This window comes from Myxocyprinus asiaticus, chromosome 9, assembly GCF_019703515.2.
Source record: "Myxocyprinus asiaticus isolate MX2 ecotype Aquarium Trade chromosome 9, UBuf_Myxa_2, whole genome shotgun sequence".
In the NCBI taxonomy this organism is placed as follows: domain Eukaryota; kingdom Metazoa; phylum Chordata; class Actinopteri; order Cypriniformes; family Catostomidae; genus Myxocyprinus; species Myxocyprinus asiaticus.
This window is the reverse complement of record NC_059352.1, coordinates 28007308-28029352: the sequence shown is the minus strand read 5'-3', so window position 1 is coordinate 28029352 and position 22045 is coordinate 28007308. Positions and strand designations below refer to the sequence as shown.

The 22045-nt window shown below is 39.8% G+C and overlaps 1 protein-coding gene across 1 annotated transcript; it reads left to right on the top strand.

Annotated features, from left to right (window-relative positions):
* The first annotated feature begins 584 nt into the window (after positions 1 to 584).
* Positions 585 to 10160, top strand: LOC127446509 (angiomotin-like 2a). Its single transcript, XM_051707480.1, has 11 exons — positions 585 to 785; positions 1694 to 2476; positions 2597 to 2789; positions 4276 to 4420; positions 4523 to 4609; positions 6183 to 6478; positions 6578 to 6777; positions 6883 to 6984; positions 7106 to 7269; positions 7608 to 7790; positions 8165 to 10160. Exons 2-11 carry the CDS (start codon positions 1764 to 1766, stop codon positions 8251 to 8253), a joined length of 2172 nt encoding a protein of 723 aa, XP_051563440.1. The 5' UTR covers positions 585 to 785; positions 1694 to 1763; the 3' UTR covers positions 8254 to 10160.
* The last annotated feature ends 11885 nt before the right edge of the window (positions 10161 to 22045 follow it).

Genomic DNA, 22045 nt, shown 5'->3' with positions numbered 1-22045 from the left:
AGCGTCACGTCATTAACCCAGATACCAGTTATGATATTATAAAGCATTTAATGTGATTTACGACAGAAAATTACAGAAATAGCATGTTTTAACGATAAAATTGTTACAAAAAGTGGCTATAAAAAGTAGCAGTAGGGCTTATATAGAAAATTATTTTTATATCAAAGAACACACATAAACCTTATCTTAGAGGACAACCTTTCCATTGGTTTATGTGGGTATAAATTAACCTATAATTAACTTAACTGTAACTTCAAAAGAAGGTAAAACAAAACAGAATAACAAAAGAATTTAAAGTTTCACTACACAATGTGCGACGACCTTTTCAGCATCCTTTTTACTGTTACAAACAAACAAACAAAAAAACGCCTCAACTGGTGAAGCAAGACAAGCGCTGGCTGTGCTGAGAGCGGCGGCGAATGAATGCAGTTCCGCTCGTTACGCGCACCGCGATACTATTGGCTCTCCCTGCACTCTCTGAAAGGAGGTGGGGCGAGCGACAAGCGGAACTGTGTTTGATCCCCGAGGGACTCGCAGCCTTCGCATTCCACGCATTCCAGGGGCCGCGGACAATCGGAGCTCGGTCATTTATTAGCGGTGCCCCTCCCCTTCTGCTCTCAGTCTGCTGGAGGAGCTCTCCAGACGCGCACTGAACTGAAACATAGGCTATGCATGGAAATATAAGCCTTTTACTCAACGAATTTTCTTAAGGACTACATCGTTAAACAGATATATGAGTACAAACCACGGCACATAATTTTTATTCGTGATGCGACTGTGATTTGGTGAGTTTAAAAGGTTTTTTAAAGAAGTGCTCTGTTGATTGAGAATCTCTGTAGATGGACGACTTTTATGGCACATTCCTGGGATAGGTTTTTACCAGTAAACTATTAATTTGATAGTCTACTGTGTGTCTGTCTGTATGTCTACGATATGGTTTTAGGATTTTGTACAAGCTGCTCATCCAACAATTGTACATACAAGACGCGTTGCCCCCGTGTTGCACATATAAATGGAATGTTTTGTTTTGGCAGAAATAACATTGTGGTTGTACGTTCTGGGTACACTGCGTGAAAAGAACGAGGAACTAGCCAACGTTTACAATCTTCCTTACATAGCATTTGACAAGTTAGAATGTAATATTGCAGTTGGGGCTGGGAAACAGAGGTGAGACACTGGCTAGGAATTTGAAAGTGTTTGTAGCAGGTAACAATTGTCGCAACTTTGGAAAGTTTATGGGAATTACACACATTCCATTTACTCTGTTCAACTTTGGTTTAAAACTTTTTTATTTTGTCTTGTGTTCTTTTTTGTTTTCTATTGTTTGATGTTTTGAGTATGCCCTATTGCGCATACATTACAAGTGCTACTTGCTTACATATCCAGTATGTGGACCCTTTTAAAGTTCTGTTTTTGGAACATGTGAAATGCAGAATGCATGATGGCTGTTGGAGGATGGTGCTAGTGGTATTTTTGGCAAACGTGGTGTTGCTATGGGTAAATGCAGTGAGCCTAGAAGCATGTGGAGTGAGTGTGACATCACTTACTTGTGTTTGCTGTTTCTGTAGAGTATGCAGTGGTGTTTCAACTCATTGTAGTGTTTTATATAGTTTCAATACAGAAGAGCAAAAATAGAAAAGGTTTGCATTTGAAAATTTGTATTGACCTTTTTTATATTTTATTTTTTAATCAGGTACACAGTCCAATCAGAAAATTTCTCATAACATTATCATTGATTGCTGTTGCACAAAAAACAGACTGAAATGAGAACCGCGGAGGATTCGTCAGGCACGATGCTGCACAGACTGATTCAGGAGCAGCTCCGTTATGGGAACCCCACAGATCCTACTTTGTTAGCCATCCAACAGCAGGCTCTGCGTGGAGGCAGCAGCGGTGGAGGTGCAGGAAGCCCTTGCTCGTCTCTGGAGAGCCTAACGCAAGAGGAATCCCTTTCCCCCCAGTTGTCCACCAGGCAGGAGCCTCAGGGCCAAGAGCACCAAGGGGACTACCAGCATTCAGAGAGTCCCATCTGCCAACTTTATCAGCTCCACACAGAGGAGTTGCCTACTTATGAAGAGGCGAAAGCACACTCCCAGTACCTGGCCTACCAGAGGGGGCAGGTTGGATATCTCGAGACCCCTGGAGTGGTTGTGGGGTCTGAGCAGGACGAAAGCATGTGGGATATAAAACGGGAGCATGCTCGCTCACTCAGCGAACGCCTCATGCAGCTCTCTTTGGAGAGGAATTGTGCCCATGACAATGTTCCCATGAACTCATCACATAGCTACCCTCAGCTCTCCAATAATCACCCTGGGCCTGTTGTGATTGAGAGGTCAATTCATGAGCCAGACCTGCGTGGTCCACCCCCGGAGTATCCCTTCATGGTCAGATCCCCTGGATATATGCTTAGCCATTCACAGGAACATGGACACTATTACAAAGAGCCCCCTCCTGCTTTTCACTCACAACATCACAGGTACTTTCAGCTACTGGTGTTGATCTTCTATTGAATGCCATGGTAGATTGTTGCTAATTTGGTGTTTATGGCACAGTAATAGGTGCTGAATTTGTATTTATCTGTCTGTTTTTCTATCAGGTTATTTCCAACCCAATCACAAGTCCACCACCATAGCAGCCTGCCCATAGTGACCCTTGCTGGCCAGGATGTCATTGTTGGAGGATACAGTATCCCCACAAATAACTGTCAAATGGAGCAGCTGATTAAAGAGAACGAGAGGCTGAGGGGAGAAGTAGAGAGCTACAGTGAGAAGGCAGCAAGGCTACAAAAGGTAAGAGAGAGGGCTCTTTGTTTCATGCGACTTCTTAGAAACTTCCTAGGACTGTGATATTCTTGGCATAACCCCACACTTTGCATAAATGCAAAGGTGGCAGCTGTGGTCTTTGAGTCTTTCTCAGAAGTGACCTACAAAGGGTATAGACAGAAGAAATCATTGTGCACCGATGTTTTCTAGCTGCTGCATTCTTAGAAGTTTAGCCCTCTTGCCGTGTAGGAATGTGTGCAGGGAGAGGATCACAACAATTCTGATTTAATTTGAAAAGGACTCATTCCTATTGACTGTGTGAAACTTCTCAGTGACTTATTTAGCTATCGGAGAAAACACTGAATTTACCCATGCCTGCCATGTCAGGCATTTTTCTGCAATGTGATAATGTCATCACCAGAATGCCTGAATGTCATAGCAGAACAAGGAAAGAAAAACTAGCTTATCTTGGCATTTGTTTTGCAAAGCTTTATTTGGCTAGTTATTGTGTTATAGCTTTATTGAGCTTTCCCACACGCAAACACATTCATCTTGGTTCTCCTTAAATATGTCATACAGTGGTTTAATGCGGATTGAATTTCAGTTAAAATAAAATGTATTTAGCACTTGGAACCTGAACAACCTTAAAAGAGAACCATTCTAGTACAGCAGATTAGAAAGATCCAGCTGCCTTCATATAGAGCGATATATTGTAACTCAGAAGGGGGAGGCCTCCCTGAGTTGCTCTATGGCCCTCTTTGTTAGGATTCCAATGGGATGCCAATAGAAGCAGATGCCTTAGCTCATCCCAGTGTCTCTGCGTAGCCCACAGCTGACGGATTGGGACGCAAAGAACAACAGCCAGACCCCACAGCTGTGGATTCCCCATCTGAATAGCCCCTTTCACTTTCACTCTTATACAGAACCCCACATGGCAAGTAGGGTCCTCTCTATGAATTTACCAACACATTCATTTCATCAGTGTCAACAACTACAGTTCTCATCCAATAAAATACTATAATCACAGTTCAAACCTTCACTTGGTCACACTTTGTCTATTCGTTTTGGGGTAAAATGTGCCCTTTCATGAGTCGTTTTCCCTGTCACAAATGCCATATAGGTGCATAAAGTTTGGAGAACTGTTCCTCTGTTGATGGTATGCCGTCAACACTTACTGTTCCTTTGTTGAATGTACAGATGAATGTGCAGACACCTGGGACTCATAAGTGTTCCTTCTGGAATGTTGATTCAATTCCCAGTCCCTGAAGAGCTCTGAGAGAGTGATTCACTTGTGAGCAGAAGCAACGCAGAGCTCAGACAAAGCACATTCTATGCTCTTTCTGTCTATTTCACTTTTTTATCTAACTGTCATTCCCTCTTTCTGATCCTTTAGTCATTATGCTTATGTGTAAGTAATAAGGTATCCTATAAGCTTATTCAGATGACCATTTGTGGATTCCTGTGGGCAAAAGGGACATGGTGGATATTAAGATGCCTTTCTTTTCTCTTTCAGCTGGAGCAGGAGATTCCGAGGATAACTGAGGCCTATGAGACCCTAATGAAGGGATCTGCAAAGAGAGAAGCCCTCGAGAAAACCATGAGGAACAAGCTCGAAGGTGAAATCAAGCGACTCCATGACTTCAACAGAGATCTCAGGGGTAAGATGTTTCACATACCTCAGTAATTGTCTTCAGTGTTTGAAATATGAGCTACATATTTAGGTATGAGGCGATACATATAATTGTTAACTCCCACATTAGATCGCCTGGAAACAGCCAACAAACAGAGAGCAGCTATGGAAGTGGAAGACAAGAGTCAGCATGCCTTTGCCAAACTGGTTGAGCAAAGTAAGAATTCCCCTTGGCTTCTCTAAAAATTGTCTTTCCCCTAATGTGCAAGAAGCCCCAGCTGTTCCCACTGAGTTTTTATGTTTACATTGTAGGTATAACGATGCATTCCTCTGACAATAGTGCACTGCATGTTCATCATTGCTGTGATTCCTGAGAAAGCGTTTGTTTTGATATATTGCTTGCTAAGCTGAAATGGCCCATTAGCATAGTAAATGACGGTGCTTTTTACAAACTTAAGTAGCATGTAGAGTTTAGTGAATAGCTCCTATTTGGTACTGACTCAAACCCAGTGAATGTATTTTGCAAACTTGCTTTCGGAATTTGACCACAGGCCATTATTATCACAAAGTAAATGTGACCTGGACCTGGTATTTTGGTATATTCTGGCCTCCTGGTATGCCCAACACCCCCACCCCTATTTTAGCCTCTGAGGCCCTATGCAACCTCTTTTGGTTCCCCGAGATACCTATGGCAGATTCATGGAAGACCTGGCTCTCTGGCTCTCCATTTTTGGGCATATTAGCACTGAAGAATTCAGAACTGTGTTAGGGTAAACTGGATTCATTTAGCTAATCCTAATAGGGATTGTTATCAGTTTAGAGGGGTTTGTTGTTTTTTGGTACAATCATTGACCCTTATGGAATGACAGTTTAACCGCCCCCCCCCCCCCCCCAAACTGAGATAAACCTCTTCCTAATCCAACACATAGTTACACAGAGGCATATCCTAGGCAGGATTCAGCTCCTCTGAAGGCTTAAAATTATGTGTATGTTAACATTATGCTTTATGACCTTGTGGAGGTATTTGCTTTGCTTGTTTACTGCCTGGCTCAGAAGCATTCCAGAGATCCAATTGGTACAAAGACGTGCCTGTGTGCGTAAGCGGATAAGAGTCTGCATTCCATCCAAAGGCATTTGTTTTGGGTTGTATAATCAGGGCCCTAGAGAAGAAGAGGCATGAAACACTAATTGCTGTCTAATTTGTTTTCTATTTCGCAAGGTATTCAGAGTGACCCAAAAACATGTGAGTTGAGATTTACTCTGTCCCTTTTCACTGTGCCAAGTGATCTTAGGAGAGTATGTGGGTTTGTGGAATTCAGCATCCCTAATGGCAATTCATGAATCGCTTTTGTAATCTGGGAATTCTAAAGCAGTCTGCAGTGTAGGTCAAAGGACATGCGGAGACTTGGCCACTCCCCTACAACCCAGACAGATGTGTGTAAATTAAGCATCCCTCTTTTGTTCCAGACTCTTGTGGGAAGCTTATCCCCTTATAATCGGTTAGAATGCAGCCCAGATGCAAGAATACTTTGGATACATCCCAGTCCTAAAGCATGGCCATTCATTTTGTGACCTGCCTAACAACTATGCATAATGTCTGAACAGTATTCACTGTGCATGATCACAACATTCCATAGGAAATATGATTGGGCAATACTTGGACAAATTTGGGGCTGTACCGTTACCGCATAGTGAGAGCTCTCCACTTGAATAGTGTAGTAGAGTTAGTAAGAGTTTAGTACCCATCATTCCGCATAGTCCTCACAATGTCTGTCTCTTTCTCTCCACAGATGAGGATCATCTGCGAGAGCGTGAACGTCTTGAAAAGGAGCTGCTGCATCTACGAGGCTCAGGAGAGGAGTGGAAGAGGCGGCGAGAAGCCTTGGAGCAGGCATTGATATCTGCTCAAACACGTAATAGACAGCTGGAAGAGGAGCTACGCAGGAAGAGAGCATATGTGGAGAAGGTGGAGAGGTTGCAGAGCGCATTGGCACAGTTGCAGGCAGCATGTGAGAAGAGGGAATCACTGGAGCTACGACTACGGACCAGACTGGAGCAGGAGTTGAAGAGTCTGAGAGCTCAACAGGTAAAAACAGACCTCATTCATGCATCAGACTGGATGGTCTCATTGGGTATCTTATGTGTTGGAATATCATTCTTCAACCACATCTTTACTCTCTTTCAGTGGCAGTCTCAAGCCCAGCAGATGAGCCCTGGATCCTTCTCAGACTTGAATGTGTCATCTCTACAACATAGGTTGATGGAAAGAGAGGAGCAAGTTTTGGCACTGGAGGCCGACATCACCCATTGGGAGCAAAAGTATCTTGAGGAGAGCACAATGCGTCAGTTTGCCATGGATGCCGCAGCTACTGCAGCAGCCCAGAGGTGAGTCAACAGAGAGCCAGTAGAAAAGCCTAGCCTTAAAGGACAGGAAATAGAAATTATTAGTAGTAATGTTTGCCTCCTGAATAACTGTAATGTTCTTTCCAGGGATACGACTATCATCAACAACTCACCTCGCCATTCACCAAATAACAGCTTTAATGAGGACCTGCCATCCCCCAACCACAGGCATCAGGAGATGGAAAACAGGTACGCCCACTGTTCCTTTCTTTGTGACAACAGTCAATTCTGTCTAATTTGTTCGCAAAATTATGCGTTTAGGAATTTATTATAGAGCTGTACCTCAAAGTAGTCTTTGTGTTCTCACCAGGATTCGTGCGCTTTATGGTCAACTTTTGGAGAAAGATGCCATTATAAAGGTCCTGCAGCATCGCTCACGACGAGAGCAAGGTAGACCTGAGACAGGCCTACGTCCTGCTCGATCTGTCCCCTCCATCAACACAGTCGAAACAGCTTCAGCAACCCGAACAAAAGGTGAACATAGTGGTGCAGCGCCACAGGCCAAAAGCGTATAGCTGCAACATTCCTCAACCAAAAATTACATATACGTTTAGCTGGGCAACTGGTGGCTTCTTTACTTAGTGGCTATGTAATGTCGCCAAGGAAGAATGTGTCAACCAAAATAAAACGAGTGCAGCGACTAGCCGCTGTTCCTGAAATAGTTTACGTCTTGTGTAATGGAATGCATTTTGGTCTTCCTGTTTTCTAGAATAGATTCTCCAGAATAGTAAAGGGAGTGTACAGGATAGTAAATGTTTGCGCGATGGCAGTCCTAGTAATTAAACCCTTTCCTTTTCTGTCTGCGATTGCAGGGAAGAGCCTCTCAGATGACCAAACAGCAGCCGCATTATTGCCCCCATTGCACCATCCACTCGCCAAAGCCCAGTGCCGAGACAGCAGCACCCAATGCGAGGAGTCTGTAGAGGAGACAAACCCTAAAGCAGAACCTGCTGCCACTTCATCTGCTCCAGAACCATCCATTGCCCCTGGCTCTGGTGTGTAAGCCATCAACGCTGACATTTTCCACCCGTTTAGAATCTCTCCTTCTTTTCCCATCTACACCCATCTCTATTTTGCACTTATTTATTTGGTTTTATAAGCACATATGGTTATTCTTCTAGTATTATGTGAAACCTATTATGAGCATGTAGTTAATTTGTATGACATGTAGGTGACAACGACATCACACAGTGGTTTGAAGTTCTCTCTATAAATTATATATATTTTCTCCCTTTTTAAGTGGTTAAAGGGTAATCTGATTACCCTGTCAAAGTGGTTCTTGGGGAGTGAACTCAAACGGTTTTTGTAAAATGTTCCACTTTATCCAGGTATTAGTCAAAAAAACTGAAAATCTTGTATTTCATTACAGATAACAACTCAGAGACACCTCTGGTCTCTCTCAACACAACTCAGATCAACAGCAGTGTTGAAAATGACATGGTAGAAATTCTCATCTAAAAAAGAGTGGATACATGAGATGAGCACTATTCAGCTTAATGCTGCTTTTACAAAAAGAGGATTCTTGCTCGGTCCTGGTCTGAAAACTACTAATGTTAAATGTTAAGAGAAGCTGTGCTTGCCTTGAGCATGGATGCCATTGGAGCCAGTCAGCTTCTGCATCAGGAACTGAGAGGAAGAGATCGGTAAGAAAACTTAACATTGAAGAGAACTTCAGCAACAGATGGGAAGAACTCTGTGAAGGAAGGAGCTGAGCTCCCTTGACAAGTTCCCCACACATTAAAAAAAAATATTGTTCCATCTCAGCTGGTGACTCAACTAGCAAGACTGAATCTGAGGTACCTGGACAGTACTCTACTACAAAAAGTTACAGTGAGACTTCATAGGTGCATATAAACACATCATATATGTTTATGTTCATTTTTATGCAACATATTTATATGTATTGCTGCTGACTGTGTGATGTTGAGTTAGTGAGTGCTGTAAGCATTAAGAACTATCCCACTGATTGTGATAAACATTTATGTTTTTGCATTTGCTTTCCTTAAAGAAACCAGAGGCAGTGTTCTTTTTTGCCAGCTAAGTATACCAACCCATGTAAGAATATCCCACATTCTTAGATAAAAAATGTATATGAATATATCTCTAACTTTACATGTTCCATGTTTAGTAGATGATCTGGCACAACTGCATCATCCTTATATATCAAGAAAAGAATAGTTTAGATTGTGGGAACTCAAATACAGTTTGAACCGTTAGGCCGAGGATTAGACCATTTACAAGAATAGTTGGGTAAATACATCTGGACAATACTCCCTTTGACTAAATTATCATTACAGTTGGTGTTCTTATTATAACTGACTGACAGTGGGAGCTTTTCTCTCCCCGTTTTAAATAGTGAAATGGGACATCTCCTTTTGTGGACAGTGGAAGGGTGCATACTTCTGTCTTCTCTTTTTAGTGACACTTAGGGGAACTGCTACCCTTAGGAAGCACAGATTCCATATTATTATTATTATTATTATTTTGTGCCCAAAACTGCATCCACCAATTCTATTCCCTCACAGACAAGCTTGAGCTAATCACATTCCTCAGTGGTGGAATGCCCCTGCTCAGAGGAAAAAGGCTATCTGCAGTCTGACCCTTGGCCCTGTTCAGAACCGTTGGCATTTAGACAACCATCCTCTTTTTGGATCTGTTTATTTCCATAGTGCTGTGGTAGCTGGTTCTATTTCAAGCATTTAAATGGAAAGGTTATTTACATTCTGTGACTCAGAACATTTGACAATTTATCCATGGTTCTCAGTCTAGCAACTGTGATTAGCCTTTATTTATGAGAGGTTTGCTGAGAATTTAACATTTCTTTTGTTCTGTCTGTCTGAAATATTTGTGCTCAATTTAGACTGCACTTGTATTGGTTTAGACAGTGGGATAATGGTATAAGCAGCTGCCATTTGTAACCATCAGTCTATCTATGTAGGTAATAAGTATCGTACCATGTTAATTTAACCTTTTCTCACTCTTTACATCCTATGTTTATTTTCCTAACGCCTCCGATACAATGTATTTGCTGGTCAATGTTTGTAACGGAGTCATACTTTTTAAATGCTTTTTTGCTCACTACTTGGACTATTTACAGAAAGGGCTGTTTTGAAACGAGAGAATTTAATATATTTTGTATATTATTTTACTTTTTGGTATTTTGCGATGTGAACATAATGCCAAAGATTTGCATTACAATTTAAGTTAAATAATAAAAAATATGAGCATTAGTGAGGTGAAATGTAGAAATGCAGTTCAAACTGGTTGACCCATATTTGGATGTTGCTGTGAACTTCTAGATTGGGAAATTTTTTTGTATGTCATTAACATTTCAGTAATTTGAATAAAACCTTAATATATATCTTTACAAATACAATGTGTCAGTTGGTCTGTATCCTGTAACAGATGCACTTTTGTGTGGTATGCCTGTAACAATTCAAGGATGGGAAAGGAGGAAGCTGGGGCCGGCTTGACAAACACGTAGACATTTATTTCTTAAACATAACATTAAACAACTTCACATGCTGTTTCCCTGCAGATGCGCCGAACACACATACACAGCTTCATGCGTCTCTCTCTCCCTAAATACTCCTGCTGCCCCTCACTGGAACGTGAGACCGGTGTGGCACACAGGTGGAACTCATTCATCACTTATCTTCCCGGCCTCGCTCTGCCCAGACGCCGCTCGGCCCTGTCCTGCTCGCCACAATGCCCCCCTGAGATGTTTCACAAGTGCAAGTCTGTAAAAACCGCTCTTATCTGTGTCCCCACATTGGCATGAATGGCATCTTTCTTTCTGAGCAGAAGGGAGCCTTATTCACAATGATAAAACAATTCTGCCACCTGCTTCACTGTTGGCAAGCAGTCTTCATCAAGAGTGGCTGTGATCTCTACACACAGACTTGCAAAAAGTATGTTGTGCTCATCAACAGCAAATATGTTAAAACAAAATAAGTGCAAAAGCCCACAATTCAGACCAAACCAATTTAAGTACATTATGGCAGCAAAATTGCAAAAGTGATTAACCAAAAGCTTTTAAAGGTCATTAGAACTTAGGGTTAGATTTGGGTTTCAGAATTTAGAACTTTAGGTTTTGAAAATTTTCAAACAAAGAATGCCTTGGTCTCTGTAAGCTTCACATGGGAGATTTTTTTTACTGACAACTCTTGGACATTGCAAGAAGTGCTGTTCTCCTTTTGTCTTTAGCAGTAATCAGATTGGGTTTCTCATGTGTTCTTATGGCTTGGATGAGCAACAAACTATATAATTAATGCCAAAAAATGTGTCTGGTAGAGTTTCAACTTTCCTCCCTACCCTGTCAGCAACATTAATCTCTTAAGACTTTGACTCCCAAGATCTGTTCATCAGGCACATTTCTGAAATAGTTTTCTAAAGAATGCAGACAAATGATTCACGCGTAAGTGCAGCCTTTTTGGTGTTTGGGCCAGCCAGCAGTGGCTATACATTCATGTTTCAGAATAAATGATCTTATAGAGTTCTTTAATATGATGATCCTCTTTTAATAGGAACGTAATTTATGCATACACCCTGAACAAAAAGATTAATGCTCAGATTATGCATGAAAAGTGTTTGCATAAAAGCTGAGCTATTGTTAGCTACGTAAGTATACCAGAAACTACTATAACAGGATCTTGTGTGATTTTCAGCAGGATTCTGATTTCAAGATAAATATTTTGCTTTGCATGCCTCCTTCAGTAGGTGTGAGCTGGCATTCCATACATGTTTTGCAAGATACCTGGCTGGCGGGTTTACTTGTAGCGGATCAGTGTGACTTTTCTCAGCTGAAGGAGTACAGAGGCAAGGAATGCTCCCATTGAAATGTATCTCTTGTCAGGGGGCTCCAGCACACTTCAAGGTCAACTAAAGCCCTGGTGTGTAAGCAATCACCACTTTCTACCTCCAGAAACATTACTTCCTATTTGCAATGACTTCTCAGGTTCCAGAGCTTTTAAATCATTTGTATATAACTGCACTTTAATTAATAACTCATTGCAATTCTTCTTTTTTTATTCACTGTGTACATTCGTACTGTTCCGTCTATGTTAGAGGTCTAGTCTGTGGACTGAGCGACTCAACATCTGTTTGTATGCATACGAACATCACACAATGTTCTGTGGGGAATGCCATTCTTGGCACATAGCTTGTTTTAGCAGGCTTCCCAAGCTCCCTGAATTTCAGTGGAATCATTAGGGACTGAGTCTATTCCAGAAAATTTGAAGGTTTTTATTTTTTCACAACCGGCTTTGTTGGACACATCTGCTCACAATAAGGTCTTACTAGCTATGCCCAGCTAAACCATTTCTTCAGATGAACATATATGCTGTAAAAATTAAAAAAGGTACTCGAGACGCCATTTTGGATTTCTTACATGCCACATTTTCGGAACCCTCTGGAAAACCACCAGACACCCTCCAGATCCTCCAAGCTCTATAGCAGCTTCACTTGGCCAAGAACCACCCATTAAGATTGGAAAAGCCATCTAACTGACATGTTAAGCGACCAATCAGTGGGGGTTTTTAGGGGCTGGGTTATCAGAGATGTATCATACCATAATAAAAGACTGACATGGGAGAAAAAATCATTTATATAATATCGCATGAGTCTCTGCAAACAATTGCTCAGAAAACACACAGGAGAACAGCAGAAAATATGAGTTTGAGTACAGCACAGAAAACCTCATTATAGAGAATTTCGAAACTCTGAATATCTTTAAAAGATTTGTCACTAATTTGGCAAACTTAGGCAAATTCTGTGATTATTTCATCCTTAAAAGTGCTCTTTGTATCAACGCGGAAACTTGTGAACACAACTTGGCTTCCAGGCAGACTGATAAAATGTCCTGTGTGCGTCTACTCGCGGAAGTTCCATCAAACCAGCCAGTCAGATTTGTGCCGAGTTGATTGAGAAAGTGTTTTCCAGTTTTGTGTGCTATATGCATCAGGCGGTTAGAGAACGGACTTGGGCGGTCCATGGGCATGCCGTCTGAGGCCCAGTTTTTGGGTGAAATGTCTGCAGAGGGGTGCCAAAAGTGATTCGTAAAGCGAGTTATTTTTAGCTGTAAAGGATGTTATAGAGTAAAGATATGCATATTTATTAACTCCAAACCCGAAACCCCAACCCTAAACCTAACCATCAGTGGAATAAAAATGTATTCTTATAGGGAAAATCAGAACCCAGATCTCCCACATGGCAGTGCCTGGTTGCGCCACAGGAGAAGGTAAACACACTTGAACCGATGCAAAAATGTCTGATGGGATATGGCGCTTGTCAGTAAATCTGCATTTTTGGGGTATGTCAGGGTACTGGAATATTTGGAAGCAACATTCCGACTTTCCCATGTGATCATGTTGAACGAATAGTGGTGTAGCATCTTAAAATGCTACATTTAACACATTATATTGCAAACTTAAAAATCATGTTAGTGCCTAGAGACTGCAAAGGCAAGATGTACAGTGAAAACAGAGTTATAGTTTGGTGTGTTCTCACTCAAAACCAACTGGATCACTTCAGAAGACTTGATTAAACCACTGGAGTCATATGAATGCTTCAAAGGCCTGATCTCCATTCACTTGCATTGTCTGGACCTACAGAGCTGAAATATTCTTCTAAAAATATTTGTTTGTGTTCAGCAGAATAAAGAAAGTCATACAAATCTGGAATGGCATGAGGCATGAGTAAATGTAAAAATGTAAATTTTTGAGTAAACTATCCCTTTGAAATTAGGCCTAGCTTGTAGCTTAGAGGCTACAGTAAGTAGCTTCCCCAACACTGCTATAGTGCATGTTCATCCAAAGAAACATACTTTAACTACTGCTATGAGGGTGGTGTTCAGGGGTTGTCATGGTGAATTTTGTGGTTTATTCACAATTCTTTGGTTAAAAATAAACATGGTAAAATAGTATACCCATCATACATACTAATTCCACCAATGTTTAAGAGATTTTGTTGAAATAATTTTTCCACTAGTGATCATGTATGTCAATCACATTGAACTGAACTCACTATCAGGGCAAATGGAAAGCACACAATTTATTCTGGCATTTACACATGGTCTAAAGATGTTATTAACATGTTCTTTGTCCAGGAAGACCTTAACTCATACCTAGAAAAATAGTTCAACTCAAATGTTTTTTTCCATCAGTTTCCATGGAGACCCATTGAGATTCCAAAACGTCCTGCTCAGAGTGCACGGAATGAATCTCCACCACCAGATTTTTCCCCTTTGCCTTTCCAAAGAAGGCTATGGTTTTCTAATTTTAGGTTTGCTTTATAATGGAAAATACTGTATTTTTTGCCTAATAACTTTGACATCTGTTGGAAGCAAATCTCTATTGACTAACAAATAACACATACACATTGAATGGTATATTTAACAAACAGATGCACTAAAATAACAAACTATTAAAACTTGTACAATCTTAAAATAAAAATTTTAAGTGATTAGAAAAAAAAAATACTATCTACTTCTATGTATTGAAACCAATTAACTACTTTGACTCAAACCTGTCAACACAAAAGCATTACACTAATGGAAAGTGTGGTATAACTGAGTCAGTATAATCTTGTCAGGTAAATGGATCTCTCCTATTTACTATCTACAAATGAGTGCTGAATGTGGAGCAACAGAAAGTGGCAAAAGTATCACCTTCCTGTCCTAAGTATCTAGATGTGACACCCAGCTGGTTTAAGGTGTGTTACGGTGTTTTATGCAATATTCAGTGTAAAGTAGCTATTTTATGAGTCACAGTGGTGTGTGTATTCGGGAGAGGCATGTCTCCATGGAACCAGCTATGATTAAAGATGTTTATATATCAGATATATGTAGAATTACTTTATAACGAAATGAGGAAATTTGTTTCTCCATTCCTTCTCTACAGGCTTCCAGCCACAGTCAATAAATATATATATTTTTTAAATAAATAAAAAGCTTGAAGCATTTTATTTTGAGAGTTTCAGTTAAAAACATGAGGTGTCTGTTCTCAGTTGCATTCCCAGTTAATACAGTATTTATTTTTTTTTTTTTTAGGTGTATTCATCCTAAAGATAATTATGATCTTTGTTATTGTGCCTCCCGTCTAGAGAACATCCATTGACTTACATCAGGAGTTTCACGGGAAGGTCAGCGTGCTTGGTGAATGACAAACTGATGAAGTGTTCAAATTACCTAGCAACAGATTGAAAGCTTTTTATGTTGTAGTCTCTAGCAGCATTGCAAATATGAATTAGTCATCGGTCATTGCAAAGTATATGTCACCTGTATCTGCTGTTAACACCATGTCTGGGTGTTATGAAATAGCTGGTTATATAGCAATCAGTTTTCAAATGTTTTCATGTTTGTCATGAATTCCAAGCTTTCACTGAGACATGTTTATCCACAGATAATGTTTTATTTACCCTTATGTCACAATTTTTCCCAGTAAGAGCCCAGATAAGGTTCTTGCACTGCTATGTAATGCATGCTATATAGACAGGAATGTTCACTATGCTGTTTCACAAGACTCAATCCCAGTCACACACTGACAGATGAGGATAGACAGAGGGTGACACTTATTTAGTAGCTCATGTGCTCTTGCCTCATGTTGGAGCATGGCATGGGAGGGAGAGCGAGAATGTGAAGAAACTTTTTTTGTAACTGGCCAGACCTTTGTGGTACATGTGCACACACACACACACACACACACTCTCCATAGACTTCCATGCATTTTATGGATTTTATACAGATCTAACGATAATTTCTATCCCCTAACCCTAAACCTAACCCTCACAGAAACCTTTTTGCCTTTTTACATTTTCAAAAAACATTTTCCTCGTGGGGACCGCTGGCTGGGCCCCACAAGGTAGGTGATCTCAGGTTTTACTCTCCTTGTGGGGACATTTCATCCCCACTATGTAGCATTAACATGTACACACACACACACACACACACACACACACACACACACACATGTTGGTATTGGTGGTTTACGAGGACTCTCCATAGACATAATGATTTTTTATCATAGTACAAATGTACTATTCTATCCCCCAACCGTAACCTTACCCCTAAACCTAAGCATCACTGAAATCTTGTGGCATTTTTACATTTTCAAAAAAAACATTGTTTAATATGTTTTTTAAGCCGTTTGAATTACAGTGACACTAGGGATGTCCTCATAAACCACCTTTATAGCATAATACCCTCATAACGACTAGTGTATAACCTAAAAAATGTCCTTGTAAACCACCAAAACCAACTCCCACACACAATACATATTTAGTCCATTTTTGAAGAATGTTGGCAGAAGTTGCAGCTTGAATTGTAAGAAGATTTTTTCCCCTTTTTCCACAGCAGACTGCAGCCCTCATGAGTGCCAGTGCAAGTTCATAGAATTTAAAGTATATAGAACATGTGTTGGGCAAAAGGTTAGGCCTATATCTTTTGCAGTGAATTATTAATTATTCTTCCATCCAAAGCCCAAAAACGTTTTGGTCTTTTTATACTTTTGGTTCATTTAGTAAATAACTAACTGCTATATAAAATGTAATGCATGTATTGTATCAATTTGAAATTCTGTTTGTTTATTGGTTGGTCTCTATGGGAATAACTAACTTTTCGTGAGAGCTAAGTTGTACATATTTTTTCCCATTTTGCAATCTCATATGAATTACTACGAGTTGTCATAAGACTCTTTTGGTTCCTGTAGCTCAGCTCGTAGAGCATGGTGCTAGCAATGCCACGGTCATGGATCCGATTCCCATGGAACACACAAACTGATAAAAATGCATATAAACTTATATGGATAAAACGACAGCTAAATACATAACTGTAAACATGCTAAACCATGGTTCTTAGTCTTAGTTGCTTTTTGCATCTGCTGGAATTGTCTGTATCTCATAACCAAAGAATAAGATAACATAGAAGGAACAAAGATTGAGAGATTTCAGACATAGATTTTGAACACATTCCCAAGGGGAAACAGATGGGAAAAGGAGAAAGACAAGAGCGATCGCATCAATTATAATTTGTCTTGTGCTCTGGAGAATTCCAGAGGAGAATTTATGGATATATAATTCAAAGTTACATACTTTCCAAACATTTTAACCCATTTGCTTGAGGGTTATGGATGTTTTAAACCTGTCACAAACTAGGCTATTCCATCCTTGCATATCCTCTAACCCTCTGTCCTGACCCCATGTTTTCATTTATTTTTGTCATGTTTTTTTTCCACTCCAGTTTTTTGCCACAATTTACATTGCTTTCATTAAATTCAATGTTTGCTTTTCAAAACTCCATCATTGACATCACAGGGCAAATCACATGGCAGATGGTAGATGTATCAAAATTGACACAATGGCATTTAACTTTCTCAGTGTTAAAATACTTTATTCTATCCCAGGTTATTATGCAGAGAAAACTATAAGTAAGCCATTGATAGGTTAATTTTCTCGAAAACTGTAAACACTGTGTCTCTGTGGCACTATGAAAATTCCTGTGTTTGTTTTGAGTGACCCGCTTAAACCCGCCCCAACAACGTCACTCAACCAATAGCGGGAATTGGAAGTGGGGCTATCTCTTTGTCTGATCAATGGCAGTTGAGAGGCATATTCAGAAAGCTGTTTTGAAAACATTGTTTTTTTTCTGCAATTTCGTTCGGTGGTGCAGAAATTACATACTTCAGCTTTAATGTTGCGCGACAGGACCTTTGTGGATTTCATATATGCAGTCGAGTATTGAGCAAAAGAGAGACATTAAGCAATCCTATCATCTTCAGGAGCTTTGTGTTTTCATTCATAGATACATTTTGCCAGTAAAAGTAGGGCAAAAGGAAAAAGTCAGCATCCATCTCTTTTTATGCTGTTTTTATGCTAGTATTATGAATGAATGCCATTATACGCACAACAGTATTAGAATGTATCTGAATTTAAACATGGATGGCCTAGTGATTAAAGCTCTGGGCTAGTAACTGAAGTGTAATAAGTTCAAATCCCACAAGAAACAGTCCATGAACTATCACCACTGAGCAAGGCATTAACCTCAGGTTGCTCTGTGGGGGTCTGTCCCAGTAATAATCATGAATAATCTATAAATTCATGAATAAAAGCATCAGCTAAATAACAAACTAGAAGAATGTGAAGTGTTTACTAGTATAATTATTGCAAAAGTATAACAAGCCATTTAAACTCAAAAACACTTCAGATGATATAATTTATCAGATAAAGAGAAGGAGATTCCATTGATACAAATATAGTTCCACCACATGCCTAAGCTTTGCAGAAGCACCTTACTGGACTGACAGAAATAATACCCTTCTCAACTGGAAAAACAGTTTTGACTCTTAAAAGCACACACCAGGCAGGGCTGCCAAACATCCTGGGTATCCTTGTGATGTAATGCTCTATGTGAGTGTGCCAGTAACATGATCCTAAAGCAATGGGGTTGTTATCCATGGTCTTAAACCCCATCCTGGACCTCTGCAGACTTCATTGCTTCTTTCCAAGGAGGATAGAATATCATGACGACCTTTTGTCTTTGCAGTAGCCTTAAACTAATCTAAAGAGACATGATAGCATGAATGTTTAGAAGGGGCCAAACAGCTTTCACTTCATTGCGCATAGCACACATATTTTACGAAATATCTCAATATTCTGACTTGGTTTTAATTTAATTTGTATATTCTTCTTGGGAAATGGCTACCTTTCCTGGGTTTTTACCAGCAATGTCATTTGTACATTGTAATGTGCCAGGAACATGAATGTAATTGTTAACTACATGCTGATTTTGCTTCATTTTATAGGTAGCACCAGCAGATAACATAAAGGGATCATTTACTCATCCTCTTGTTTCAAACCAGTATGTCTTTCTTTCTTCCATGAAACATAAAAGGAGAATGTTAGCCTCTCATCATTCACTTTCATTGTATGGAACAAAAGATGCAATGAAAGTGAATGGTGACTGAGGCTTAACATTCTGCCTAATATCTCCTTTTGTGTTGCAATGAAAGTAAGAAAGATAGTTATGCAGGTTTGGAAAAAACATGAGGATGATTGAATGATTCCTTTAAGTTATCTGCTGGTACTACCTATACAAATACAATATTACATAATAGAAATAAGTCAACACAACAGAATTATTATTGAAAATGTTGAACAGTGGCCTCTTGATAGTTATCTCAGACACACCTTAACCCTTTCCTTGGAAAGGGACACTAGGCTCTATCTCAGACTTCATAACAAAAAAAAAAAATAAAATAAAAAAATAAAAAAATCCATGTAAGTCTTGTAAATTATATTGGTAAAGCATTGACTGTATGGAACATGTAAATGCTTGTCACAACAGAAGCTGTCAGTTGTGTTTAAACTACTCTGTAATATCCTTCTGATGGGAACATCTTTATTTTATGAACAAGGAACAGAGTTGCTGGTTGAGTTGGTGATGCAGTATGTTAGCCTTATGCTTTCATATCCCTGTCTTTACAGGAATCATGAAATTAAGACTAACTAGAGTGGCTTTATTCCACAGATTTGGTGGAATGTCTTGTCTAAATACAGTGCATCCAGAAAGTGTCACATGTACATAAGTATTCACAGCCTTTGCTCAATACTTTGTTGAAGCACCTTTGGCACCAATTACAGCCTCAAGTCTTTGAGTATGATGCTACAAGCAGTTTCTCCCATTCTTCTTTGCAGGACCTCTCAAGCTCCATCAGGTTGGATGGGGAGTGTCGGTGCACAGCCATTTTCAGATCTCTCCAGAGATGTTCAGTCGGGTTCAAGTCTGGGCTCTGGCTGGGCCACTCAAGGACATTCAAAGTTGTCCCGGAGCCACTCCTTTGTTATCTTGGCTGTGTGCTTAGGTTCATCTTCCAACAGGACAACGATCCTTCGCCCCAGTCTGAGGTCCAGAGCGCTCTGGAGCAGGTTTTCATCAAGGATGTCTCTGTACATTGCTGCATTCATCTTTCCCTCGATCCTGACTAGTCTCCCAGTTCCCGCCGCTGAAAAACATCCCCACAGCATGATGCTGCCACCACCATGCTTCACTGTAGGGATGGTATTGGCCAGGTGATGAGTGATGCCTGGTTTCCTCCAGACATGACGCTTGCCATTCAGGCCAAAGAGTTCAATCTTTGTTTCTCATGGTCTGAGAGTCCTTCAGGTGCCTTTTGGCAAACTCCAGGCGGGCTGTCATTTGCCTATTACTGAGGAGTGGCTTCCGTCTGGCCACTCTACCATACAGGTCTGATTGGTGGAGTGCTGCAGAGATGGTTGTTCTTCTGGAAGGTTCTCCTCTCTCCACAGAGAAATGCTGGAGCTTTGTCAGAGTGACCATCGGGTTCTTGGTCACCTCGCTGACTAAGGCCCTTCTCCCCCGATCGCTCAGTTTGGCCAGGCGGCCAGCTCTAGGAAGAGTCCTGGTGGTTCCAAACTTCTTCCATTTACGGATGATGGAGGCCACTGTGCTCATTGGGACCTTCAATGTTGCAGAAATTTTTCTGTACCCTTCCCCAGATCTGTGCCTCGATACAATCCTGTCTCGGAGGTCTACAGACAATTCCTTGGACTTCATGGCTTGGTTTGTGCTCTGACATGCACTGTTAACTGTGGGACCTTATATAGACAGTTGTGTGCCTTTCCAAATCATGTCCAATCAATCGAATTTACCACAGGAGGACTCCAATCAAGTTGTAGAAACATCTCAAGGATGATCAGTGGAAACAGGATGCACCTGAGCTCAATTTTGAGTGTCATGGCAAAGGCTGTGAATACTTATGTACATGCGATTTTTTTCATTTTTTATTTTTAATAAATTTGCAAAGATTTCAAACAAACTTCTTTCACGTTGTCATTATGGGGTATTGTTTGTAGAATTTTGAGGAAAATAATAAATTTAATCCATTTTGGAATAAGGCTGTAACATAACAAAATGTGGAAAAAGTGAAGCGCTGTGAATACTTTCCGGATGCACTGTATTACTGGAGCCCCATGGAATGTTTTCTGGACTGGAGCCCCAATCAAACCAGGATATTAATGGAAAAAGGGACCTTGCTACAGGGCCACAGACACCCCAAGGTCAAGGAAAGAATAACATCAAATCAATATTGAGTTAATACTGTGGAGCAGGTGTAAAATGTCCCCCACAATTTAGGAACCTCTATTTTTATTTTTATTTTTTATTTTATTTTATTTTTTATGTTTTATGGAACCACTATGGCAGTCCCTACAACCATCATTGTTTTGGGAAATATTGCTGGAATGCCATCAAAGATGGAATGTGGTGAGGGTCATTTACATTTTTAGAGCATTGTAAACACTGACTGCACTGTTTACTTCTGCAGGCTTTGAATTGCTGACAGTTCTTTATGAAATACCGAACATTTGTGGAAACTTAAAAATGTTTTGTACAGTAGGATATAGATCTTTGGAAACTTATGTTTGTAGATTCTTCTAATTGAGTGCTGATTAGAATTTGGTTGACCTTCTGAAATGCAGTTTAGTTGTGCCACCTGGTGAAGAGGAAACATACACCAACAACAAAAGATTATAAAAACAGTTAAAAGTCCTATGTATGCAACATCTTGTATCTGTTCATTTGGCTGAATGTGTAACTGTGGAAACTTTTCACATCTTCCTGAAATCAGACAAAGTATTTTTTCAAAGATGTGTAGTTTTTACGATTATCGCTACTAAAGTAAAACCATTATACATTATTATGGGATCTCCTTCAAACGGTGAAAAATAAATAAATAAATATCACAGTTAAAAAAAAAAAAAAAACAACAAAAAAAAAAAAAGATTTCTTTGTTGAATAAATCGATTACTAATACAAAGCTACCATAAGTTTATTATGCTAACAATATCAGTAATTATGGTATATCTGTGGACAGTATTCTGATCCATGATTTTTTTAATCATTACTCATATCTAAACCCCAGCAGCAGTTATTTGTTCACATTATGCTTTCTTAATCCAAACGTTTTAATTTAACTTTAATTTAAATATTTAAATTTAGTCTTAATTTAAATTATTTTTAGTATAAACTTGCATTTAAACCTCTTAAATTGAGTTCATTTGCACAGTAATTTGCATGAGCAAAATCTATCAGTTGTCCTGTCATCACAATATACATTACTAGCAAAGCAATAGTCTTACATTTCTGATTAAAGTAAGAAACCAATGCCTACCTTGCAGTGAAAAATTCAACCTCCTGGTACCAGGTGTGTCAAATTCATTCAGTACTCGTTCTTTTTAT